Source organism: Phocoena phocoena, chromosome 12 (genome assembly GCF_963924675.1).
Source record: "Phocoena phocoena chromosome 12, mPhoPho1.1, whole genome shotgun sequence".
NCBI lineage: Eukaryota > Metazoa > Chordata > Mammalia > Artiodactyla > Phocoenidae > Phocoena > Phocoena phocoena.
The window spans coordinates 57,951,100-57,967,745 of record NC_089230.1 but is presented as its reverse complement, the minus strand read 5'-3'; the positions used below and the strand labels follow the sequence as shown (position 1 = coordinate 57,967,745).

Genomic DNA, 16,646 nt, shown 5'->3' with positions numbered 1-16,646 from the left:
CTCCCAAAACTAGTCCGGACGCTTCATACTTCGGGGCGAAACGGGACAGAGGGAACGGTAAAGCGGTTCTAAATAGAGGACTGGCCTGAACCCAATCCCCTGAAATGGTAATACGGCCGTTATTTAAAAAGTGTAGGTATTTTCTGGTGTTTTCCCATCAAGTACCTGCCTAATTTCTGTATGGCACACGCCAGAAATCAATAGAAGTTAACAAGTCCTCCAAACAGTCCCCATCTCTTTGTTTAATCTCCTTTACAATAAAGCCAAGGGGAGAGAATTAAAAATCTTTGAAGTAGACCAAGGCTCAAAGGAATCAGCCAAGTAGACTTAAAGTAGTCACTTATTTCCCAAAACTGGTTTGTCGGTGAACAATAAAAGGAAGTAAAATTTATGGAGAAATTATACAGTGGATTTGTCACTTAAAATATCGTAACTGTCTCGAGGACAATGCCCCATGCTGAGGATTAATGGTCCCGCCGGACCTTTGATTCACCAGCGCCTTTTCTTCGCCCTTGACAAATTGGATTTTTAGGAATGGGAAGGTCGCCTGGACCATTGTGCGCCAGCCATTCAGAGGCCTCGATTATGCAGGGGGCTGAGGGAACCATTCCATGTGACCCTCTCGGGTGGGACTCTGCAGCTGCTCTGCAGCGCAACTCTCTCACCAAACTCCGCGCCCTTGCGCTAGTGGTGCCAAAAGGCGCCCGCCCAGATTGAAAAGGCGCAGTGCCGGCCCGGCCGCGTCACTCCGAGGGCGGAGAACGCACGTCGGGGCGCGGCTAGCCAGCTAGCGCGCGGCTCAGGCTCAGTCGCTCGCGCCCTGCCGAGGACCCAGTGCGCCCGAGCGCCTGCCTGGCGGCGGCGGCAGCAATGCACGGAGCCGCTCGCACTCCGGCCACCAGCGTGAGTGCCGATTGCTGCATCCCGGCCGGCCTGCGCCTCGGGCCGGTGCCTGGAACCTTCAAGCTGGGCAAGTACCTGTCAGACCGCAGGGAACCCGGGCCCAAGAAAAAGGTATTAGCCATTCCGACCTCCGCCCCCTGCCGTTCGTTCGCCTCCCCTTATCCTCTCCAGGAAAGGGGTGGATAGGGCCAGGGGAGGAAAGGGGTGACTGAGTCGTTACCTGCCAATTCTGCCAGTTGGAAGGGGACTCCGATCATTTCCCACAAGTCGCCCTAGCCGAGAGCTGGACGTGGGCCGGGCTAGGGGAGAGGACGTGGCTGAGAGGGGACAGCCCCCGGGTGGGGTGCGTGGGGCTCTTTACGTGCCGGGACCACTCGGAACCCCCGATTTCCCTGGAGCGCTGAGGTGTTCTTCGCAGAGGCGACCCCTCCTCCCGCCGCATCTCTCCTCTCTTGGCAAATATGCCTCTTCTCTTTTATACAACTCACAGGCGCTGAGGACTTTTCTTACCTTCTGCCCTTCAATGAGCTAATTTGAGGCTTAAATTTGCCTTCAAATAATTTGATCTCATCGTCTCCGAAAAATTTATCCTTGGGGACTCTCAGTTCCTAGAACAACCCCAGGTGTTTCCTTCCGCGGGTGTCTGCTTGGGGGTTCGGGGTGAATGGAGAGAGGGTGCCCCAGGTGGTGGCTCTGACGCAGACTCCGAGGACGAGGAGCGCCCAGCCACGAGGGGCACCGGGGCTGAGCGCCTGCAGCCGGGCTCGGAGGGGCCAGAATCGCAGTTGGGAGGCGTCAGGGCCAACCCGCCCGCTCCGACTTCCCGAACAGCGTCGCGAACCCCGACCAGAGAGAGGTTCTAACAGGCCCCCGCCCGCTCCGAGGCGTCTCAGCGGGCGAAGGTCGACCAAATGACACCAGGAATGAAGGCAGGAGCCCGGTGGCGTGGGCAGGGGTGACTGGGAAGAGGACTTTAGACTACAGCTTTCTTGTAAGGAATTGCTCCGGGCCCGGTCGACGGGACCCGCATCTGGCTCATGACGCAATCATCCTCTTCTCCAGAGTAGTATAGCCAGGCTCGCCGTGCACCGCTCCATCTTCTTTAAACGCGCTTTAATTGCTTTTAAATGGCCGGCCAGCGCGCGGCCGCTTTGTTCAGACAGTTTCGCCGCGGGGCTCGCGGGCACCTCCGCGTTTTGGTGCGGTGCCGCTGGAATGCGGAGGCAAGAGAAGAGGCGCGGGACACCCTGCGTTCTGGGACTGACTTAGAAACGTCTCTAGCCCGGTATCGGGTCTGCTCTTAGAACTGCGAGACGGAGAGCTGGGGTGGGGGTGGGAGACGTCTTGGCACGAGATGTGCCCAGGCACTTGGGCAGGATGCTTTCACTCCTCGTGCTGTCAAAGTGGGACAAGACGGGTGGGGTCGGCGGGGGGGGGGATCTGTTATACTAGCCAGCCTCCCCTCTTCCTCCCTCCCCCAAGCAAGGGTCCTAAGGACTTACTCTCCTCCCAGCAGCCCACAGCAGTCTGGCCAACATGAGCACAACCATTTTCCTGAGTCGGCTGGGGGTGGAGGATACACTTGCCCGATGGGTTGTGGGCCTGGTCGTGGCACGGGGGAGAACGACCACTGCTTGTGTTGCAGGTGCGCATGGTGAGAGGGGAGCTGGTGGACGAGTCGGGGGGCTCCCCCCTGGAGTGGATAGGGTTAATCCGGGCAGCCAGGAACCCCCAGGAACAGACTCTCGAAGCTATTGCAGACTTTCCCGGAGGACAGGTACTGTGGGCTTTCCCGCCCCCCCCCCCCCCACTGCCAGTTCTATCTACCAAACAGTCACTGATATTAAGAGCAAAGCACTTTAGCTAGAGGTCTCATTTAAACGTCCGAACAACCCTATAAGGTAGATACTATTATTTTCCTGGTTTGAAGAATGAGGGAATTGAGGTTCAGAGAGGTCCAATAGTTTTCCCAGCGTCACAGAGAGTCAGGGCGCGGAATCGAACCTTTCCTCTCAGTTGTTTTTTGACCGATTACCCAGGAAATGACAGCAAGCTGTCCTGTTCCTTGCGTCCCAGATCTTCTACCGAGCGCTGCGAGACGTCCAGCCAGGGGAGGAGCTGACCGTGTGGTATTCCAACTCCTTGGCGCAGTGGTTTGACATCCCCACGACTGCAACTCCGACGCATGACGAGAAAGGTACCGCCTCTGAGAAAGCCTTCGGGTCAGCGCGGGTAGGCGAGAGTCCAGCCCTCCTCCGGTCTTTGGGCCCGTCCCTAGACTTGAAGGGTCTTTTTCCTGCACTGTGTAAAACTGAATTCATACTCCCTGTCGGAGTGGGCAGAGGCGACGTCATCACTACCTCCTTTAAATCAACAGTAAATGGTAAAAACAAACCAACAGTAAATGATAAAAACAAACCATAATAATCTGGCTCTTGATGGCAGGGAAAAAATACTCTTTGTGAATTTCATGCAGGTCATCCTTTCTGATTGCATACCCATAGAGACAGTTATTTACTCACCTAAGAATCAATAAAGATGCTTTAACGTAGTGTTAGGGTAACCACCTCATGAGCTCCAAAAAGTGTAACTCAAACCTGGAATGCTTTTGAAGGCGAGGGGCATCTCTTCACTGGTTTGGAGGAAAGTAATGTATTTCTACAGCATTTTAGAAGCATTACGGTACTTACAGCTGGTCAGTTGGCAGGTACTGAGGCCCTTCCATTTAAATGGTATTTATTCATTTCCCTCTCCCTACTTAAATCGAAACTGGGATGTATCCCAGTTTCTTCTCAGATTTATTTGACCCCTTCCAAAGCCAAGAGCGGATTTATGCAAATTAAGGTGCAGTAACTAAAGAGAAAAACATTTTCAAACCTTCCCTAGAACACTGAGGAACACTTCCTGTGGAAAAAGGCTGGGAGGTGCTAAAATAGTTAAGATCTTGAGACTCCTTGTTATTGTACAACACTTCCATGACTTTCTTTGTTCTTTGCCAGTTGTTTTTGTTTGTAATTTCTCCTAAAGACACAGTTATATTATTTAAACTCAACATCATAGATGCCGTCAACTATTTTAACACATTCTCCTGAATTTCCTGCTCAATCTCATTCCTTCAGAAATAGAGTTAAAGATCTCAATACTAGTGTGGGACTTAGGAAACAATTAATGAATAAGAGAATGAAGTTAATTCAAAATGATGAATCACTTCACTTCAGAGTGTCACTGTCTTCTGTAAACTAATTCTATTGATTTTGTGGGTAGATCTGTATGTACAGTATTCATAAAAGTTATCTTAGTTTGTTCCTTGCATCACATTACATCCTCTTGTCAACTTCTTCCAGTAAAAGGGAAACATGACAAAAGCCCCATAGTGGAAAACTCTCAAATCTGCCACTATAGAACAATTTCAAGGACTCCTGGCCTTTGGGGGCCAGGAATTTTTGCACAGAACACCCTTCTTTAGACACTCTCAAATAGTACAAAAGCAACTTTTTTGAGTGGTGGCCCTCATGTTTTCATTTCAGTCAATAGAGCCTATAAACATCATATGGTCACAGATATCAAAAGAGACACCATTTTCCTTTTGGGGAATGTGTGGGTTACTTTGAACCCTGACTTCCACAGCTTTGAGGTGCTTGAAATCTTGACCACCTTAGAGTTACATCCAGGAGAGGAGGCAAAATCACTTATGAAGTGTGTTTGGTACTTTTGGCATAGGTTGGATTTCAGAATCCAGAGAACATGTCAGTTCATTAGGATAAACAAACAAACAAGAAGAACACAGTGAAACAGAAAACATACATTTGCTTAAACCTTGAAAAGAGGAAGAAATAAGTAGGGATGGCTGCTATTCTTCCAATATTGACTAACCCCAGTGGGTTTCAATTCCATAGTAAGATTAACAAAAATACTGACTCTTTGTTTTAGGAACAAAGCTTACTTGGCTTTGCATTGAGCTAAGTCACTCTAGGGCAGCCTCTGAAAATGCCCTCTTTAAAAAGGGGTGATGAGAGGAAGGTTCTGAACTTAGCAGGAAGAAGGTTACTTAATATATTAAATCAACATACCCACCAAGAGAACTCAGGTAGTCTCTTCTCTCTCTCTTTTTATGAAGATTTATTTTACATGGCTGTTCAATACAACAGAAATATTGAATTGATTTTTATTTAAGTCTTCCATAAATAATTAGGATAGGGCACATAGGCAAATCCTCTTCCCTTCTTTTTCGTTCTGATCTACCTTGGCTTCAGCTGGAATAATCTGCTCCTTACTTGAACTTCCACCTTAGTTATCTGGGAGGACTACTTGCTTTATACAAATTCAGAAGCAAAATACATCAAGGGAGGAGTATCTGAAAATTTCCCCCATTGTTGTTTCTGTAGTAATGTTTTAGAAGTTTAAGCTACTTGTGTGCAAGGAGGAAAAATTTAACTTTCCCATTACATTTAATGAAACTGACATTTACTTTGGATACTTCCTTGTGGCTCAACTAACTTCTTTCTCACAGACATCCTTCCCTTCAGTATTATTGATCAACCACAATATTTAAAAAGACATCCAGGGCTTCCCAGGTGGCACGGTGGTTGAGAGTCCGCCTGCCGATGCAGGGGACGCGGGTTCGTGCCCCGGTCCGGGAAGATCCCACATGCCGCAGAGCGGCTAGGACCGTGAGCCATGGCCACTGAGCCTGCGCGTCCGGAGCCTGTGCTCCGCAACGGGAGAGCCCACAACAGTGAGAGGCCCGCGTACCGCAAAAAAAAAAAAAAAAAAAAAAAAAAAAAAAGACATCCAATTGCAAGCTCGTTGTTCTCTGTAGGGATGTAACATGACCTTTTTGAGTGAAAATTAACTTCTACCATGTGATCAAAATCTGTTTCATACATGTGTCTTTTGATTGTGTTCACAGACCCTAGCAAAATTTAAAAACAACTGTTAATAATATTAAACACACAAAAAAGGTTTGATGCCAAAACCATGTATATAGTCCCTGATATAAAATGGTGCACTTATCAAAAGTTGAGTGTATTATTCTCACACACACACACACACACACCATATATATTTTATAAGGACTTTACTAAGCTTGGATTTGTGCAGCTATCTAGGAGTTAATTAATTACCAGGTGAAACAACTGACAAGGTAATGCAACATCATCCTTCTGTTTTTAGAATATCAGGACATAAGACTTTTTCTTTTCTCCCATCAAATTAAATGGGGTTAAAGAGGAAATAAAGATACAAATAATTTTGAAGAATAGCAAATCATAGTCCCTATGTGGTCCTTCAGTTGGTCACGCTCCAGGAAAACCTCAGGCAAAGTGTTTAAGGCTGGGAGGGGGTGGTGGAGGGTGGGTAGTGGACATAAAAGACATTGTTCTATGAAAAGGAATGATTACATATGGCCCATACATACAGGATATTGTCTCGCCTGGTAATGAGGCGCTCACGACCATTAGATTGGCCTTTGTTCAGTTTACCCAAACTCCTTGACATACGCCACCTATTCTGCAAACGCCAACAGATGGGCCCAGGCCCACCACAGCCCCAAACACTTGATTTAAAGCAACAGCTGCTCTCGGCTCTTCCCTGGCCAGCCTGCCTGAGCGCTGCCCTCTCAAGAAAGATTTGCTCGCATGGCCCGGAGGAAGTCTTCGTTGGAAAGGCCCAGGTCACCCCTCTCGGCCCCTGAGTAGTCTCAGAGGATGGAGATGGTGACAAAGTTGGCCATTTGGGGCTTCTCGGAGTCCTCGCTACAATGGGGCTACCGAACTCACTTATTCGCCGGAACTCAAGAATACTCCTGCTTCTTCCCATACCGCTGGTCAAAACCTGGGCTTTGCCTTGGGCGCGCTGGCGCTTTTTTTCTCTCTCGCTTGCTTGCTTCTCACTGGGTCGCTTTTTCGCTTTTTCACTTTTTCTCGTCCAGGGGAGGAGCGCTACATTTGCTGGTACTGCTGGAGGACGTTTAGATACCCCAACAGCCTTAAGGCGCACCTACGTTTCCACTGTGTGCTCAGCAGCGGCGGGGGCCGCGCCTACCTGCACCACGAGCACACGGCTCGCCAAGGCGCTGCCCCGGCCGCGGATGGCCTTCGCCTCTCCCCGAAACCCCCGGCGCCAGACTTCGCTGCGGCCGCCCCGGCGGGCACTCTTCGGGCCCACCCGCAGGTGCCGCCGGCCCTCCAGGCTTGCGGAGCGCGGGAGAGCATCAAGCGCGAGGCCTCCTCCGCGCCCTCGGCCACCTCGCCACCCCTGGCCAAGTGGGGGCCGTCCAAGAAGGGCAAGGAGCAGCCGGAGCGCATCCTGGACATGAGTGGTGCTGCCCGGGGACACGGCCACTTCCTCGGCATCGTGGGAGGTTCCCCAGCGGGGGGCGGCGGCTTGGCTTTCTATCCTGGCGTGCGCTCGGCTTTCAAGCCCGCTGGCTTGGCCAGGGCAGCCGCGGCCGCGCACTGCGACCCCTACCGGGAGGAGGGCGGCGACAAACCTGGGGCCAGCCTGGCCTTAAGCAGGCTGCTGGGCGGGGGCCGGGTGGGCGGACGCCCGGGAAGCGGGGAGAACCCGGCGGCGGGCGAAGCGGGCCACCACCATCACCACCACGCGCACCATCACCACCACCACCACCCCAAATGCCTGCTCGCAGGGGACCCGCCGCCTCCTCCTGGCCTGCCCTGCTCCGGGGCTCTGCGCGGCTTCCCTTTGCTCCCCGGGCCCCCAGAAGAAGCGTCCGCCTTCAAGCACATGGAGCGCGCCCCTCCCGCAGCCGCCGAGCTGCCGGGAGCGCGTTACGCGCAGTTGCCCTCGGCGGCCGGGCTGCCCCTTGAGCGCTGCGTGCTGCCCGCCCCCGACGCAGGCGGCCTCAAAGGCTACCCGGGTGGCGAGTGCAGCCACCTGCCCGCCGTCATGCCGGCCTTTACCGTCTACAACGGGGAGCTACTCTACGGCTCACCGGCCGCTGCCACTTATTACCCGCTCAAACTGCACTTCGGCGGGCTGCTCAAGTATCCGGAGTCCCTCTCTTATTTCAGTGGGCCCGCGGCGGCGGCGGCGGCGGCGGCGGCGACCGCTCTGAGCCCGGCAGAGCTGGGCTCCCTGGCTACCATCGACCGAGAGATCGCCATGCACACGCAGCAACTGTCGGAGATGGCGGCCGGGAAAGGCCGCGGCCGCCTGGACGCGGGAACGTTGCCCGCGGCCGTCGTGGCGGCGGGTGGCGCTGGGGGTTGCGGCAGCGGGGGCGGCGGCGCGGGCAAGCCCAAGACGGGCCACCTGTGCCTCTACTGCGGCAAGCTGTATTCGCGCAAGTATGGGCTCAAGATCCACATGCGAACGCACACGGGCTACAAGCCGCTCAAGTGCAAAGTGTGCCTGCGGCCCTTCGGCGACCCCAGCAATCTCAACAAGCATATCCGGCTGCACGCCGAGGGCAACACGCCCTACCGCTGCGAGTTCTGCGGCAAGGTGCTGGTGCGACGCCGGGACCTGGAGCGCCACGTCAAGTCCCGCCACCCCGGCCAGAACCTGCTGGCCAAGGCGGCCGACGGCCCGGGCGCGGAGCCTGACTACCCCCCGGAGCCGGGGGAGCCCAAGAGCGACAACGACAGCGACGTGGACGTCTGCTTCACCGACGACCAGAGCGACCCTGAGGCCGGGGGCGGTGGCGAGCGCGACTCGTAACGAGTCTTCCTGGGAAGCGGGGAGTATGGGGCCGTGGACAGAGAGAAAAGGGGCTTCTGTTCTGGGAGAAGAGGAACTGCTGGTGGTGAGAAGGGCCCAGCGGACAAAACCGGTTTTGTTTTGGTTGGGCGCCGCATTTGGAACGGTGAGAAATCGCTGGTCCGATGCTGAAACTCTGAGCAAAGGTTTCGAGGTGGCTTAAAGAAATCTTGCCTTCCGAGCATACCGAGGGCCGCGGGTCCCAGCGCGCTCCAGGCTCCTGGACTCCGCAGATAGGCTCCGTCACCCCCCAAGCCAGGCGGTCTGCTCTCGGAGTTTAGGATCACATTAATGTGAAGCCACAGCGCCCTCGAGGGTGCCGAATTTAACCGCCACGTATTTTTAAATTGTTCTTTTTTGTGGAGAAAATTGTGCCTTTTGAAACGACGTTTTGTGTGTGTATTTTACATTAGCATTTCACTGCATAGGCAAAACAGTAGTCACAATTCGGTAGATGTGACATCCATACACTTGTTTCCATTTCATCTGTTTTCGTGTCAAGGACTGCGCCTCGCTGCATTGAAGATATAGTGGTAGCAGGTGTACAAATTGGTCAAGTTGCAATTATTTATAAGAGAATAGTGACAAATGTAAAATATCTAAAGCATGAATCTAAGAGCACACAATATATAATTTTAAAGAAAATGTCCTATTTGGTAGAGTACAAATGTGATGTATGTTGTTTTATAATGAATGATGTACAGTGGATTCAGTATTTTCGTCTTGGTTCCAGTTTGTGCAATCTTTAATAAAAATAAAGATAAGAATGAGAGTTTGTTCACTTAGCAATTTCAGCAGATCTTTTAAAGAAATCGTTTAATTTGAAAACGGTTTTCAAGGAGACTCCATAATACAATAAATTAGAGGACACTTGAATACTTTGATTATTCATTAAATAAATTTTAAGTACTGTTGTAATAGGAAAATATACAATTTTTAATACGTGCATTTCACAGGCTCCCAGCTAGCAGGCAAAACAATTGTTTTCTGAAACCATTGTTAATCATGCTAAGTGTTTTCATCTTTATGGAAAAAAGCTAATGACCTTCAAGGAAAAACACACCCACACACAATATTTCTCATCAAAAAGAACTGTGGAACTGTAGAATCACTATTTCTTGTTACGTACACTTCGACAGAACTTCCCATGGGAAGCAAGAAAAAGGAAACTTGAATAGTGCTTTTATGATTTGTACACTTTAATATTCATTCAACAAATACTGAAGGAGGATCTATTTTGTTGGAGGTGCTGATCTATCTGCTTTATGTAGGTCCCCCGCCTCCCATGTACACCTTTCAACAATCTCCTGCTGTCTGAATGGGTCCCATTTTACAGAAGAGAAAGTATACTCTTCAAGGTCACTACTGGGAGGCCCATAATTAGAAGGAAAAGTTAGAAGCAGTGACTTTATTTATGGGTATAAAAAATTAATGCTAACTAATGGAAGGATATCACAAAGAATATAATTTTGTGGGCTAAAATTGGAAAACACCTCCTCTACCTCCCATTCCCTCTCCCCACATGCTTTCTGGGGTTTCACTGCAGTTACTAGGAAGAGGAGGACAAGTCACACTCCTCTGCTAAGGGTAGGTACCCTAACAGCCCAGGTCTGCAGCGCTCTTCCCAGAGGTTGGTGGGAAGCATCTAGTGGGTCACCAAAGGGTCTTGGATATGACCCTGATGATTTAACTCAGTCAAAAATGTCCTTTATTTTCTGCATCCTGAGTACTGTGGCAGTCTCCAACCTGCTGTCTTCCATTTGGGAACACGGCCTCAGTTACTGGGTGGCAGGCAGGGACTTTCTCTAACCCATCGCAGCAGGAGGCATGGGTGGGAGATGAAGGGCATCTAAGTTCTATGGGCGGTGATCAGCAAAAAAGATTTCTTCTATGGGAAAACTTATGCTGGGAATTATAGGCTTTTTAGTGTCAGCTGACCTGAAAATGTTTTGCTTTGTAAAAGAAAGCCCAAAGAGAAACAAAATATATGTGTGGATTAACATTTACATATGGTGACAATGATACTACCATTGATCCTTATGCTATTTGCAATTCTTTCTTCTCTGCAGAGGAACAAGGTTTAGTGATGGCCTTGCCACACAGAATTGGAAGTGAACCCAAGCATCTGCCAGTTCAGCCTGGGCTCCAGGATCCCAGGGCTTATCACTGCCTACTTAGTATTATGGTCCTGCCCTTTGAAGCAAAGCTTAAAACCAAATCCACACTTACAGAGAAATATTGGAAAACTTTTCTGAAATCAGATCGTGTAAGTCCTCAAGGAAAGTGAGAAAGGCTGCCCAGATTTGAAACACAGGAAGTTTTAACAGCTATAAAAGTCATGTTTCATTCTCCCATTTCTTAGCTCAGTACTCAGTCCTATAACTTGTTTTGTGTGAAAATAGCCTTTAAAGAAATAAATTAAAAATAGTTTGGAAAGGAAATGCATTGAAAATTGATAAATATTTAATAAAACAACTCCAGCCTTCTGTTTTCCCCTTTATAATTGATATCTACTATGTTATTAGAATAAATTCCAACATAAAAATGAAAATTGAATACAGATTTAAAAGGCTCTCAATCGTAGATCATTCATAATTCTCCATAGGTTGCCTCAGATAACCTCTATATTTGTCCGCGGGTGTGCACACTATCATACATAATTAATGCAATTATTTATTTTAATGATGAAATCAAATCAGTGATGTACAATCAGTAACAATATTACTTATTTTAAGTGGTTCAGCTGACAATGTTTCTCAGGTCACTTCCTTCAGTCTCCTATCCCTTTCTCTCCACTCCCAGCCCCCAACCCTCAATTCTTCTCATCCTGATATCCGCAGCTAACTGTGAAGGTTACACTAAAGCCACTGGAAGTTCCTGAGATTTTAACTGAATATTTTGTAACAAAAGATTTTTTTTTTAAATCATTTTTGACTGCATTGGGTCTTCGTTTCTGCGCGCGGGCTTTCTCTAGTTGCAGCAAGCGGTGGCTTCTCTTGTTGCAGAGCACCGACTCTAGGCGCGCGGGATTCAGTAGTTGTAGTTCGTGGGCTCTAGAGTGCAGGCTCAGTAGCTATGTGCTCCGTGGCATGTGGGATCTTCCTGGACCAGGGATCGAACCCATGTCCCCTGCATTGGCAGGCGGATTCTTAACCACTGCACCACCAAGGAAGTCCCAAAAGATATTTTAAAAAATAGGAGAATTCATACCTTTTAGAAGTGAAAGACTCTAGATTGCTTAGGTCTAGTTAATTCAGACATGAAAATGTTTTGCTAAGCTGGATAAATCATCCAGACATGGGTTCTAGGCTTACCTTCTCTCACTTGCTTGGCATCCTGGGCCAATCTTTCTCAATTTCCTCATCTGTAAAACAGGTTGAAATGAGCCATAAGGTAGTTATGAAGACTGAATGAGTTAATTCAGTTAAACTCCTTTTAGAATCAAGCCTGACACACAGTGAGCTCTCTAACAGTATTTACAAACCTCTAGCAACTCTTTGTGGTTTTATTTCGAAGACATCAACGAACGAGATAAGGGGAGATGCCCTTTCATAAGCATTAGCATCTTTTTGCAGGGCACTCGCTATCCCCTTGGTTCACTTCTAGCCCCGATAAACTCTCAACAATTTCAGTAAAGGACTCACACTTTTGCTAAAGAGAAATTTCTTCAAGCTCCTTATTAATCCATCTTTCCATTTAAAATTCAGACACTGGTTCAAATGGTTCATAGTGGTTACGTGAACGGGAAGAAAAGTGTTCTTCGTCTGTTGTCACTAATTTTTTAAATGCTTGGCTGTGCTTGCGGTGAGCCATGAGTTTTGGTAGAAGAATGCAAAGGAGGTGACCGTGCGTACATCTTCCCTCCTGAGCGGAGCAGAGAGCGGAGTACAAGGCAGGAGCTGCAATTCCCCAAGGCTGTACTGTGGGGAAAGTTTATTTACCGCCTAGATTGAGAGAGGAAGGCAGGCGGCGGCGAGCCTCCAGATTGGAACTGTAGTTCGCGTGAGCTGGAAGAGCTTAGTGGTACTGGTTGCGGGGTTCCAGAGCCGAGAGGGCGGTGATTGGCTGCTCCCGTTAGTTCGAGCGCTCCCATTGGCTCATCCCTTGGAGCCAGGGTTGCTATTGGTAGAGGGCTGGTCGCGCGCGAAGATCCGGGCAGGCTCGCGAGAACCCCGGGCCCAGGCGCCGCTTGGGTAAGTGTTGCGGCGTCGGGGTGTGATTGTGTGATTGTGTGATTGTGTGTGTGTGTGTGTGTGTGTGTGTGTGTGTGTGTGTGTGTGTGTGTGTGTGTGTGTGTGTGTGTGTGTGTGTGTTCCGGGCAGAAGGGTGGGAGTCTCGCCGCGTTTGGGTGTACAGTCCGGGAACCCAGAAGGGAGAGAGACGCGGGAAAAACCCCGCGGCGCCCAGCAGGCGGCCCGGGGAGTCGCAGGCGCCGAACTAGTCCTTGTTTCGGTGTTCCTGGCCTGCGGTGGCAGGGAGCTGCGGCACCAGCACTGCGCGCCCTCGCCATCTGCTGCTTCCCCAAAGGGAAGAGCGAAGAGGCGCTGGCGCCGTCGGGAGGTCAGCCGTGACCCTTGGCCACCCAGGTGTGGGTTGTGAAGGGGAGGACTCAACAGACGGCGGGGCCAATGTGTTTAGTTCCAGAAGGAGTGTGGCACTCGCTCTGGGCTGGGTGACCTTCCTACAAAAGATGAAAGCAGCGCTTCTGTCCTCTGCGACTGTAGTTTAATTCAAATTAGGTGTAACCGCTGTAAGACAGACAACTTGTTAATGCCTTTGCCTTGCAAACGATCCTAGGGCCCTTCAAAAAGTGACTGAGATTGGGTGGACTCTATGTATGCGTGTAAACCCTTTAAAGACTGATTTTATTTCAGTATGTTTTAATAATTTCAGTTTTAAGCATATCATGTAAGTAGATAAAAATTAAAGCACAAGTTGGTTAAACAATATAAAAGTGATAGCATAAAAGATTTTTTTGGTAATTCGAATCAAATAGATTGAGAGGAACGTTTTCATACAGAGGAAACTTTATTAAAAATAAAATAAATCCGATATCCAAATATCATGAATATTCCTCTCCTTTTTTTTTTGGTATCCACATACACTTTTGCATAATTCAGTATTGTAGGAAATGGCTTTCTATACATATTTCCTATTTTTGATGTTGGCAGTACAGGAATGTTCCTGGAGGTTATTTTAAGTAGTGAATGATTTAAAATCCAGCTTTTCATGGCAAGTTGTATTTGAATGGGAGACACTCAATTCCAGTGATTTGAGTAGAAAGTCTTAGGTAGAAATGTCTTATGTGACAGGAGATACAGTGAAGAGAGATGCAATAGCAGATGGCTTTACATAAGAACGTAGTGAAGGTCAAAGATAGTTTTTAATCCTTTTTTTAAATATCCCTGACAACCGGCAGAAAGATAAGATTCTATACTTGACACTGAACAGTTGATTCCTGAATTACCACCTTAAGGTATAATGAGACATGACCAGGTCAGGTTTAAGCTTACTTGAGTGCATCGGACCATAGCAGAACACGTCTGTGAGCAACAAAATGCTTTCAGGTATGCTAAAAGTCAGTCCAATGAGAAATGAGTCAATGCTGGATGTCGCATTTTATAAGCCTATTTGTGATTTTCAGAAAGCTGGAGAAAGAAATGCCTTAGCAACCAAGAAGACACAGAGAAAAGAAAATCTATTAGGGGCTTTATAGGGTAGACTTTCTGAATTATTTAAAGTTAACATGCTGAAATGTGAGCTCAGGATACTGGCTTTGCAACTGTAGGTGCTTGTATATATACTGTGCCTTATGTTTGTTTCCAAAATCAATGTGTGTATTACTGTCGTGAATTGGTAGTTTGGGACTTCCTGATATACATACTGGCCAGCAGTCTCCTTATAAAGTGAGAAAAAAAATTAGCTTTGCCTTGAGAATGTTTTGGGAGAGAACTCATTTCATTACATCTTCATTATCTCATTTAATCTTTGTAACAACCTATTTTACAGATAAGGGAAATGAAGCTTATGTTGCTCAGCCAGCTAGAACTAGTCCTAGAATGCATTCCTAGGCTTGTCGAATCCAAGCCTGACTCTCAGCATTCTATATGTCCTCTTTAAAACAGTCATCTGCTGTAGGAAGTGTCCAGAAATTCAGTTTGAATCCTTTAACTGGATCCAGTGAATGTTTTACTAGGACAGTGATGCAGTAAGCTGAAAGAACAATGGTGCCTAGACTTTTTCAGCTGGAACTAGAGTTAAATTAGAGACCATCTTTGCCTTGTTATATATTTGAAATTATTTGAATTCTGGTAAATCCCTATAAGTCTGGGTTCCGTTTAGTCTAACCTGGCTTGGTCTTGTTAAACACAAAGATGTATCTACAGAGGTGAGTCTAGAGTGTCCCACCTGTGATCCTGAGGACCCTAGAAAGGAAGGTATGATAATTTGATTCTGTTGAGAATTTCAGGACCAACTATGTACTGCCAGAGAATCACCCAATTCCCAAGTAAGTCCCTAAATTTTTTCCCAGTCTCCTAGCATCCCTTGGGACTGATCACCTCTGGTGTACTTCAGTCAATTTTCAAACTTTTTCACATGTAGCAGGCTAGATTCCTGGGAGTCTAGGCCACGCGGGGTGCAGGGGTGGCACTGGGCTGCCCTGAAGCTGCTCTGATGATGGTAGAACCAAGGGTGATCAGAAAGAGAGAAATACAAGGGCAAAATCAAAATAGAATGTCAGGCACATTGCCATCTGGAAAGAGCCAGGCTGAGGCAGAATCTCAGTAGATACAGGCAGCAGAATGAAAAGCAGAATGAAACCAAACTAGAACAAGAAGGTTGGTGTAGAATGAAGGAGGTGGAGAAGGAGTGAGACCTTGAATGACTGGAGCCTGGATATCGGTATTTTCTAAAAAATTAATTTTGGTTTTTAAATAGGTAATATGCTCACATGTTCAAAGATAAATAGGTATAAATAGGTTCATATTTAGGAGTCTTAGTCCTCCCTCATTACTGTGCACTCCAGTCCTAGAGGTAATTTCAGGGGTAGATTTATTGTGAAGCTCTCTGGTGCCAGCTCCTTCCAAGACTTGTACCTAATTTTGTCTTCTTTTTCTTAAAGTGATCCCCCTCCCCAAAAAAGGTACGAAATCTGGATCTTTACTTTGTAACCATTTACTTGATTTCTTGTGTACTTCCAGTGTTTCTTTTATAAGTATAAACACCCAAGAATGGATGTATTATTTTCCTCCCTTTCTTAAGCTGAAGATTTTTCCCCTGTACCTTTTGGGTTTTTCTTTTAGTAGCATACTCTGAAGGTCTTTCCATAGCAGTCCAAAGAGAGCTTTCTCAGTCTTTTTTCTTTTCTGCTGCATAGTATTCCAGTGTGTAGACATTCATAGATTATGCAACCACTGTTTTGTTGATGGACAAGTGGGTTGTTTTCTATAAAGAATGCTTCAATGAATAACTTGTGCTAAGTGATTTTGTAGGTGTGACTCAGTTATTTTTCAGAAGGTGTCACTACTCTGATTATAGTGGGGAGGTGGTCAGTGAGGACTGAGCTGGCCAGGATAGTATCAGAACCAGACCAACCTCTAGGAGATGGATGAGTAGCTGACTGCCCAACTTGCTCCTTTTCTCCGTGGTTAGAAAACTCAGAGTACCTTTAGCTCTTGACCATATTCTTCAAAGGGAGACAGCAGCGGAGCTTCCATCCCATTCTTGTGTTCTCTTGGGAATTTGGCAAAGAATCCGTGGGAGACCTTAGCTATAGGACTGCACTTCTTCAGGCCAGGCAACATGGAAATCCTAATGTTACACTAACATGGAAAACGTGTGTTTGTGTGTACTTGCATTTGAATCTTTAAAGTTCTTTTCTATCTACACTACCCTCAGATTTTGATTTCCCTATGATGTGTATTATTTAAAAACACCTTGTGCAAAACCATCTTTGGGATTATGATTCACATCTGTAACTGGATGACTGCAGTGTGGGCCTGTGGTAAGTAGCACGTACAGAG

At 47.8% G+C, this 16,646-nt stretch overlaps 1 protein-coding gene across 1 annotated transcript; it reads left to right on the top strand.

Annotated features, from left to right (window-relative positions):
- The first annotated feature begins 870 nt into the window (after window positions 1-870).
- On the top strand, window positions 871-8,583 carry PRDM13 (PR/SET domain 13). Its single transcript, XM_065888648.1, has 4 exons — window positions 871-1,014; window positions 2,549-2,680; window positions 2,980-3,100; window positions 6,833-8,583. Exons 1-4 carry the CDS (start codon window positions 871-873, stop codon window positions 8,581-8,583), a joined length of 2,148 nt encoding a protein of 715 aa, XP_065744720.1.
- The last annotated feature ends 8,063 nt before the right edge of the window (window positions 8,584-16,646 follow it).